Source organism: Etheostoma cragini, chromosome 16, assembly GCF_013103735.1.
Source record: "Etheostoma cragini isolate CJK2018 chromosome 16, CSU_Ecrag_1.0, whole genome shotgun sequence".
Taxonomy (NCBI): domain Eukaryota; kingdom Metazoa; phylum Chordata; class Actinopteri; order Perciformes; family Percidae; genus Etheostoma; species Etheostoma cragini.
In genome coordinates, this window is record NC_048422.1 from 21,487,985 (window position 1) to 21,498,434 (window position 10,450).

Here is a 10,450-nt window from a genome sequence, read left to right on the forward strand (position 1 = left end):
CAATGGAAATCCAAAGTGTTTATAGTTGTTCCGAATAGCCACACTTACAGACGAGCGGGAAAGCCGGTCGTCATAGAGAAGGGGGGGGGGGGAATAAAGTCTTCAAAAGCCTCTTGGATCAGCTGGAAAACCCATCGTCACAAAGCTGGAATCAGGGCTGTTCTGCTGACACCATGTTTTTTTAGAGATACGTGGTTGTCACAGGACAGTGATGCTACAACCATATGATGATCTTATATTATGATGCATTGCTGTGGATTAAACTTCCCAACAGTATAAAGGAGGTAAAATAGTCACAACCCTAAACATGTACAGCAGTAAAATGCAACATACACATTAATGGAGTAGGAATATTAATCCTGCAAGTTTTGAAGGCAGGACTTTCACTTGTAGTGGAGTATTTATACAGCGTGGAGTTATTAGTATTTAAAGTAGCCTAAAGCATCTGAAAACTTCTTCCACCACCGCTAGAGAGTTTGAACCCTAAAGGTAGAGTTCTGTCAACTGGTACAACTGGTTGAATAAATATTTAGGAGATTTGTTTTGTAAATCAATAATATCACTTGTATATACATCAGACTGTGTTTGCTGTGTGGAGTATTTCCAACAGAAAACCCTCAAGTCCTCTCTACCCTGGTTTCTAAGAAGAAAAGCATTAAAGTGAAGTGCAACAGATTGACCTCAACAGACCTGAGATAATCATCAAAATCATATTTTGATGATTACTGTTGAAAAACTGAAAATATAAAAGCAGAGGCATAGAAATGAAGACAACAAAATATACATCTTCAGTGTGATTTATTTAACAAAATATGACCTCCCCTTTAATTGGATACCACAACCGGGTGTTCCAATTTTTACATAAAAATATCCCATCTCCTTTTTATTGAATTGCTGTTATAAATGGGGGAAAAAAACGAGGAGTTCAGAAACAGAGAGAGAGAGATGTGATTTCAACATTCATTCTCAAAGAAGTGTTAAGACATATTCAACATCTGTCATCATGTCTGCTTAGAGGATTGTAAAATGAGAGCAGATTTATATGATAAACATGAAAGCCAGATACCCGGTGAAAAATAAATACAACTTCTCAGTAGGAGTAAACAAAACATAAGGAACCAAAACAAATCATGACAAACCATGGGGCTGAATAAACAGTTGCTGTGTCAAGCTTACATGCATCTCTTGCAAGGAGAAAGCGACTGTGGCCAGACTTGCATCAGCCCACGGCTGCAGCTTATTGCCATCCTTGCCACATTACATTTTTCCACACTAAATCATCATCATTTGCAGAGAGCACCCTGAACATCCAGGAGCTATTACACAGCATCTAACCATCAATTTGCTGAGCCCAAAGGGGCGGGGGAAGTCACCCAAGGGCAGTCATTTCTGTTGCAAAAGCATCCGAGCAATGTGCAGACCTGCAAGTGCCACATGTGTCCTCTGATCTGAGTGGAGCCTGATTAGAAACACCAAATCTCATATATAATCATAATGTATTAAAGAAAATGTGTGAAGATGCACTCAAATCATAATCAATGACTTGCACTCCCACATCCTAGTTCCACTTGAATCCAGTCTTAAGTCACAATCAAGTAATAGGCTTTAAATAATAGTCGGACATTTTGCTAAATGCGCTTATTGGCTTTCTGGTGACAAAGTAAGTCAAGAATAATAATACCACTCTTGTATGCTGAGTTAGCTTAGCACAAAGACTTGAAACAGCTAGCCTGGCTCTGTCCAGCAGCACCTCTGAAACTCGCTTTAACTTATTTGTTTAGAACTTACAATAAACACAAATTTTGTGTTTAACAAGGAGTTACGTTCTGGTCTTTTTCTTTGCTAGGAGCCGTAACTTCTTTTCTTCCTGGAAACTGAACGCTTTTACGTATTAAACAAACAAGATTTAAAGGTGCTGGTAGGTGGTTACCTTTAGATAGAGGCACGGTAGCTTTTTCCTCCTGCTTCCAGTCTTTGTGCTAAGCTAGGCTAAATGGGTGTAGTTTTATTTTTAAGAGAAATATATGGTATGATGGTATCCGCTTTCCCACCCAACTCTCAACTAGAAAAAGAAAAAGTGTATTTCCCACAATGTCGAACTATTCCTTTAATGTTAGTAGATGGTGTATCACTGGTAGCCCAGAGCAGATGCCGATCCAAGTCTTTGACTGTAGAGAGCGTAATGAGGGTAGTACGGGCCTGTGTTGGGCAGAGAGTGCAGGGAGATGGAGGAGGGTCCAGGGGGCAGATGGACCTTACTGTAGGGGTGATAGCGAGCTAAACCCAGGCTGGGGGGTGCCCGGAGAGAGAAGGAGCTGGGCATGGAGCCTGGACTGCTCTGGTGGGGGAGGTGAAGGTGGCAGGAGCCAGGTCCAGAGGAGGATACCGAGATCATCTTACTGTCCATTCCCACAGGAAGGGATGTGTGTGTGCGCAGGTGAGCCAGCAGCTCGTCGGTTGTTGAGAAACGTTTGTCGCACGGCCCCCCGGCTGAGACCCAGTTACAGGCGTGCGGGAGGGGATCATTGTTGAGCATGAAGCCGTACGTGTAGAGGGGATGTGAGAGGGAGGAGGACACGCTGGACGACATAGAGTTTTGATGGAAGGAGTGCAGCGGGTGGGAGGGGTACACCAACGGGAAATTTGACTTGAGGGTGGAGGAAGGGTCGTGAATGCAGGAGTTGCAGTTGCCTGCGCCGAGATGGGATACACCCGGATAGCTTAGACAGTAGGGGTCCCTGCATAAACTCTGCATGAAGGAAGGAGGGGAGGCCCCTGTGAGCGGGCTGGAGCTCGGGTGCTTTCCCATGCTTCCCATGCCGAGGCCTGACTTTGTCGGGTCCAGCCCGGGAGCAAACTGAGATGGGTAGCCAGCGTAAGCCCCCACCACAGATCCGTGGTAGCCCATATTAGAGGGGGGCAGGGGGTAGAGTGGTTGGCTTGTCTTATAAGGAGAAATGGGAGTCAGGCGTCCAGGGCGGAGGTTAGGCTGGGCAGACTCTGCTTTACCTCCCTCATGGTTGGAACCACCGTCAGAGCTGCTGTTACTGCAGTTCGTGCTGGCTCGAACGTGGCTGGAGTTGGCGTCGTGTGGACTGTCTGAGTGGTTCTTGTTCACGTCAGCGTCTTTTTTGGGATTATTGCTGCTCGTGCTGGTGGGACTGCCCTGCTCACGTACAGTTTCTCCACTAGGAGTCCGGGAGTGTGACGCAGGCTGTCCACCAGGAGAATGACTCTGCTTGTGAGGCTGCTGCTGCTGCTGAGTGTGTCCTGGTGGGGTGCTGCTGCCTGCTCGAGAGCTGGGTGAAGCAGCGTGGGGCGGATAGGATTGCAGGCCGTTGATTGAATTTCCGTTAGTGGTGACGTTATTGCTGGGCACCCTGAACCCAACTTTATCACTGCTGCTGTGAGAGCTGCTGCTGGTAACTCCGTCCCTGCGACAGTCTCCACTGCCTTTGTTGTAGGGCTTGAAGCTACACTTGTCCTCCCCGGAGGGGCGGTGCTCCCCGAGCTTCAAGCTGGACCCAGACGACCGACTGCTCGTCTCCTTGTCCCCCTGGCTGCAGGAAGAGCCCAGCTTGGAGGAGGACGGAGGGTCTGGTTTACCAATCTGAGAGCAGGTCTGTGCCAGCAGGGCCAGTGGACTCTTCTTGGCATCCAGCTACAAAATATAGATTCTGATTAGCTCTTTTATCGGACTCGGCACAGAGACATTTAGCTATGCAAAAAAAATAAGGCAAGTTCTCTGCAAATATGAACCAAAACGACAGTAAGTTGTGTTTGTAGAGTATGTAGGCCTGTGCACGGTAGCTATTAAACTAGTAAATAGCAAGTAATTAACAATTAATCTGACTGTTTTCTCCATTAATACTTTTGGCTACAAAATGACAAAATAATGAAATATGACCAATATGATTACCCAGAATCACATGGGATGTCTTCAATATGCTGTTTTCAGAGCTCAAACGATAAGTGCGTCGACAGAAAAATAATCGGCAACTTTTAAAAAAAAATAATCAATTCATTCTTTTAGTCATTTTTCAAGCAAATACATAAAATGGCAAATTTGCTGCTTTTTTTCTCATAAATCATAAGCACATCTCATAAACTGAATAGCTGTGGGATTTTTGACTTTTGGTTCAACAAAAGAAGACGTGAAGAGATCACCTTGGGCTCTGTGCAGTTTAAGAGAGAATGTGTTTTATTATCAGGAATTTCATTCACTGAACGGTAACTCCATGATGAACGCCTGTTTGTGTTGTCTGACCAAGAGTGTAAAACCTAAAGAGAAGCTGTTAACTATCATATATTATATTACATAGAGCAGCATACACATTAAAGCAACGAACACCAGCGAAACGAGTTGAAAAAAGTTGCTCATTATTGACAATTAATCGCTCCAGCTCTCATTTAAACATATAACTATATCATTATTACTAGTGTGTTAATATGATTAAAAGATCAGTTATGTAATTTGTGTGATTAACACACTGAGGCAGAGAATGTGACAAGCGTAAGCACGTTAGTTGGATTTTATTCTCACTACTGAGGAATTTAAATTAGGGTTTGTTTTTGGTGTCATAACGGATGACAATGCAAACCATGTTCCCCCCTCTGCGGTGCATAAGGACTGTCCTCCCTACATGAGAAATATGTTTTTAAAAAGACAAAGAAATACCTCAATGCTCACGGGTGCGGGCGTCAGAGGCTGTAAATATTCCGGGTGTAGCAAGTGTCCGGAGTGCGCAGTCAACATCTTGAGAACTCGGATGGGAAGCCGCTTTGCCTGCCGGAGTGGGTCTAGAGGGGTCAACAAAGAGACCACAGCACCGGGACGAGACGTTGTACTGTCGCTGGTCTCACTGAGCTCGATGGGCTTACTTACTGATCCTAAAGGGAGATATTTCATTGGTGTGAAGGCGCTGCGCTTAAGGTGGATGTGCGTTACTTTTAGTCCCAAATAAGGTTTACAGGTGATAAATGTAATCCATGCAGCCACGTCCCATAAAAAATAAATAAACACAGCTGGACGTCCTTAAATGTCCCGAAGGACGGAGAAGCTTCTTAGTTCGTTTGAAGCATCTTGATCTTCCGACACGGCTCCTTTGCTCCAATCTTAAACCCCAAAAACACAAAAAGAAGTCCACTGTGTGAATTGCAGGACGCAAAATGGACACAGTGCACCTTCTGTAAACGCATAAAAGACTTGAGATACTTTATTTATTCCAAGTATGGGGAGGAAACGTCCCAATGCGTGTTTTCGGTCCGGACTTCAGCTTCTTACTGATCACAACAGGCAGGACTTCAAAGTGTCCGCTGGGTGGCCGCATCAGTGATGACATGGGCGGGGAGGTACGCGCGTGAAGGCGGAGCGACGGCATCCTCAAAGTGACAATCCTTCCACCGGCTTTTGACTTAGTGGCGGAGGAAGCATTCAGAGCTTTCACTTAACTAGAAGTAAAAAAAAAACTACAGTGTAAAAAACTACTCCGTTACAAGTTAAAGTCCTGCATTCAAACGTAAGTAAAAGCTTTAAAATGTAAAAGTACTCATACAGAATGGCTCATTTTGCCCAAAATGTTGTCAGCCATGACTGAAGGAAGAGATTGGATTTCACATGAGGTTTTAGTAACAAAGACCAATAGACAAATCTTGAGCATTGAATAATAAGGTTCAGTCTCAGACTGCAGTTTTAATATCAAATGTTTGATATATGACCATTAAAACTCCAAGCTTAGTCTAAATGGAAACTTATAATTTCCAGCTCATGAAACGTAGATCTAAGGCAGAGGCAGGAACGTCCCCCACTGTCAACTTCATAGAGAGGGACACTGTGAGTGTACAGGGATGCAATGCATAAACCCCTTATTAAAACTAAAAATGAACTTTTGTGAGTGTAATGGTGCAGAGAACAAAGTCAGTGAGCGGTGGAAATAAGTCATATGGTCAACATGAGTCATCCTTCACTCAGATGTCAGCAAGCAGATGAGAACACAGCAAGGCAAACGGCAAAGGGTTTACAGGATCAGATGCTCGTTTTTTATAGCGAAGGGCAATTTGCATCCAAAGTTGTAGTTCAATTCATGAAACACATCATTTTATATTCAGTGTGAGGTTTCACTTCCCAAGGATATATTATCTCTGACTAAACATTCATAAATCAGTTTCAAAATCATGGAAGAAAAGATGCTTGTTGTAACAGAACTGGCCAAACAAACTCACATTTTAAGTTGTTTTTAGTATCACAGTAATCAAGTAATAGTATTCTTACATCCATGGGTACAAACAAGAACTGCATATAGCTAATTCAGCATATTTGGGTAGCGCCAATTTTGCTAAATGTATCTCATTAGGACCTTTCAGGTTTATTAAAGGAAACTTAACAAGTCTAACAGCTAGCTCACTGTCTCCAAGGCAACATTACTTCTTGTTTAATTTCCACAAAGTACCCAAATTATTAAGGTGATTGTAGTTCCAAAACTTGGAGCATTATTATTACAGTAATATACCACATTTGTCTGATTTCCTAAACCCTTTGAAGTGTGAAAGGTCCCTAACACTGCGTTGTGCTGAATACTTTTAACCATCATGAGATGAGATGTAGGACTTAAAAAATGGCTAAATGCAATGTTGAAAATATTTCATTATTATATTAAGGTTTAAGACATGCACACCCATTTTCTTTGACTTTAAAAAGTCCAGGTATGTTTTTAATTTTGACACATGGAGTGACAGATCATTTGTCTTCTGGCTTGTGATCTGAGCATTAAAAAAAACAATAAAGTATACAGAATATGTCCCTATAGAGTCTATTTTCTTTTAATTTATGCCATTTAAACCTGGAAAGAAAAATGTAAAAAAGACAGATCGCCTCTATATTAATGGTTTTATAAATCTGGAATGTTAATAACTTTATTGCATTACCGCCTGCTGACTGACTTTGCAATGAGCTAATTTTGTTAACCTAATTATACAATGAATTGGTTAAAGTACTTAAAAATTACGGCTGACAAGAACTATTAGCAGTGGCCCAAAATAGTCTCAGTCTGAGGGGCTTTGATTCTCTGAATCCCTTGCCGCCTCAATTGAGTGCGAAATCATTCCTAATCCCTTATAACCTGTGGGCAAAAGGCTGCATAATGTGAATTAGCTGACGGATACTTGTACATATCCTGCAGGGTCCTTCTTAATCTTCAAAAGCAATGGTTCACATGTAAATATAAGAAAAGGGTAATAAATTGATACTTATGTAAAAGCACATGCAGTTTATTTTAATAATGACGTTCTTTTTTTACAATGCTTGTTTACGATCTGAAATCAGTACTATGCAACTGTTTAAAAAAGCTACATTTGGCTAAAGTAACTGTCGCCTTGACCTCATGCCCTTAACAGCATAAACAGACACTCTGAGCCATCCATCAACGTCCCATTTATGATAAGAAGCAGAGTGGGAGCACCATCTCATCAGGAAACAAGGTCACAGTCTGCATCACAGAAGAAGAGAGAGCCTTGTGTGATTTTAGGAGAAGGGGGGGGGGGGGTTTGCCTTATCAATTGTTGGCACAGGTGTTGTTAGTATACAGGCACTGATCTACAAAGTGCATTCGCAACTTTCCTTACACGTAACTGCAGATCTGCATCTAAAAGAATAAGTATTTATGTAAATGTTCAAAAGATTAAGGAGCTGCTCTGGAGAAAGTCAGACACAAAGCTTGTATGCATCAAAGAAACAAAGGAGCCTGACAAGGTTGCTTACTTATTCAGTTCTCCCCACATGAAAACATAATGAACAATATAACTGAAGTTATCTGGCAATGGTGCGACCATTTGTTATTGGCAAAGGCAGTGTGCATAGCACACCAGCCTCATATGGAAACCAATCCTTTTTGATACCAATCATTAGAGCTGGTTTTAGTGGCAAGTCCAGTAACTGTAGATCTTTAAACCTGAATTAATTGACTTCTTGGCCACTTGGAGGCAGTGTAACAATCTGGAAATACAACTTTTACATATTATTTGTTATAGTTATATGGCAAATTTGCTAGCAATCAGAGGGTTTCCTGCAGCGTATTATGATAGAGGATAGATAAAGGAGCCCCTCTGCCAATGTTAATACCTTTTTATGAAATACAATATTAGACTTATTAAAATAATACTCTGATAATACTGATTTAGCAATGCACTCCTCTAGCATTTTGGGACTCATGATAGGAACCAGAGATATCCTCTTTTTCTTTCTGCACATTCTTTGTCCTTCACAACACCTAATGCCTTAATTACCCACAATGCAACTCAACATAGATTGATTTAGCTCCTAAATGCTCCACTATGTTCACCTGCTAGTTGATTTTAGAGATTTTTTTTCCCAGACCAATATTGTAAAGTTGTGTCCCAAAAACCAAAACAAGGGGCTGGAAGATGCTCTGTAGAGCAGAAATGAACTGTAAGTTTGTCACTATGAGAGACTCCTTTGACATTGCACACATGGTACAGATGTTGTGTTACCGCTTAACGCAGATTTTTTTGAAAACAATGCTTTCTTTTATACCAAGGTGGACAAATGTTGGACACATTGAATTACCTGTTTTAAACCATTTTTTTAACTCACTGCAAACAGGTTTTTCATGGATTCTTGGTTTTGGTAACTCCTAAAGTTACACAAAGTGTAACAAAGTGATGTCTTCAAGATGATGGGTATTAGCAGGAGAAAGGGCTGTGGGACAAGAGAAAGAAAGAAAGGTCAAACACTGAGAAAAAGGCCACAACAAACAATAGGGCTCTTCTCTTCAACTTCTCGTGACTTGCCTTGAAATTGGTCATTTACAAGCAGTGGCACTGTGTCTGTGAGTGATTACAGTTTCCTGTTGTTGCTTAATTTGAGACGGGTTTCCTTTTGTTTCCTTATCTTAAAAACATGATCAAAGTGGCAACACATGGAAAACAATGGACCCAAATTTGATTTGGACTAAAAACCAGTCTTAAAGACTCCCACTACGACAAAAATGGCGTTTGTAAAGTGTGCTAAAGGGCAAAGGGTATTTGATGGTGTGTTCATTTTTCTCTTTGAAGTGGCATTTAATAAACCTCTGGAGATGTATAGTTAGATATTTATAAAGCACTAAACATTGGATGTGTCCTTACAGCACCTTTTGGTATTTAATTATAAAATGAGAACAAAACATTTTTTGACAAGATGCTTCCAGAACACTCCTTTAAAAGTAAATTGACACTTCATCAAAACTTCCGCTCCTGCTCCACCTGTGCAGCTTTTATAATTTTAGCATGATGAATGTACAGTTTATACTCACAATTTGTACTAGTATTTGAAAGAAAAAATCCATAATTTTAAACAAAAGTAAACAAACGAAAACTTCCTTTTCATAACTGAAAACCACTGATTACGTTGGATGATAAGCTGTAAGATTTGGAAGCGAACACTAGTTTATAATAATAGAAGGTGAGCTTGTTAGCTGGACATGCTAACATTAGCATCTAGTGACAGTAATAAAACACACTTTAATCTATTCATCACAAATACAAGCAGACATCTAATGATCCTGAATTAAAAAACTAAATCTATGCATATACTTGCTCACATACAGAACAAAAAGAAATTAATGCTGAGTCATTAATTGATCGTTTAGTACAAACTAAACTCATCAACTTCCTGAATGTCTAGAATTTGTTCAGTGATTGTGTCTGTCCACCTGTCTACTCAACGTTTCCTTAAACATTTAAATAAATAATTAAATATTGTTTCCAGCACACACACAGACACACACTCACTTGCACAGATGCATTTTGCATGTCCTGTGGGTGGAACGATCCGGAGAGATCAGGCTGCCAGAGGACGCCAGCCTGCAATCAGATTGTACTGTGCCGTTCAGTTAAATTTCATTAGACATCAAAGATTTTTTTTCACACCCTTCTGGATTTGGCTTTTTGTAAAGGATCTTATTCCAAAAACCCAGAGCTGCCTGCTGGCTACTAAGTAAAAAGGGTTCTTGTTTTTACTGCTTTAAAAAGGCGAAGTAAACCTTGTTTTATTGCAGCTTTTTATTTAAATACATGTTATTAGTAAGAACAATACTACAATACTAACCAGCTTACTATGAGTAACCTAGTATTACAACCAAGGCGATGGAGTTTAACTAGCCTTAAACAACATTATTTTGTGGGTTATGTTAAAAAATTGCAAGAGGAACGTTAGCATCTCTGTACATCCAATCTGGACGCTGACGTGGCTCTAGCCCAAATCTTTTAGTGTTATATCCTGTATGTAGCCATCAAGTGCGTTTTTATTTCATTGATGGGGTGCTTGTTTTTAAAACAAGTCAGACCAAAAGGTTATATTAACCAACTCTTGGAGGTAATATAAATTAACTAGCTAGCTAGCTAGAGCTAATGGAATACGCTAGCAACTAAAATTGTAACATGTCTCGCTAACTAG

At 40.8% G+C, this 10,450-nt stretch overlaps 1 protein-coding gene across 1 annotated transcript; it reads right to left on the reverse strand.

The window, feature by feature from the left end:
* Window positions 1-781: 781 nt before the first annotated feature.
* On the reverse strand, window positions 782-5,322 carry LOC117959487 (zinc finger protein 703-like). The gene is made up of 2 exons (XM_034896654.1): window positions 4,679-5,322; window positions 782-3,661 (listed from the first exon to the last, which is right to left on the reverse strand). The coding sequence occupies exons 1-2, from the start codon at window positions 4,907-4,909 to the stop codon at window positions 2,129-2,131; spliced, it is 1,764 nt and encodes a 587-aa protein (XP_034752545.1). The 5' UTR covers window positions 4,910-5,322; the 3' UTR covers window positions 782-2,128.
* Window positions 5,323-10,450: the final 5,128 nt, after the last annotated feature.

Coding starts and splice junctions, on each gene's coding strand:
- LOC117959487 (XM_034896654.1), bottom strand. CDS start 4,909: ATGAAATATCTCCCTTTAGGATCAGTAAGTAAGCCCATCGAGCTCAGT. Junction 3,662..4,678: donor CCGCACCCGTGAGCATTGAG/GTATTTCTTTGT, acceptor TATATTTTGTAG/CTGGATGCCAAGAAGAGTCC.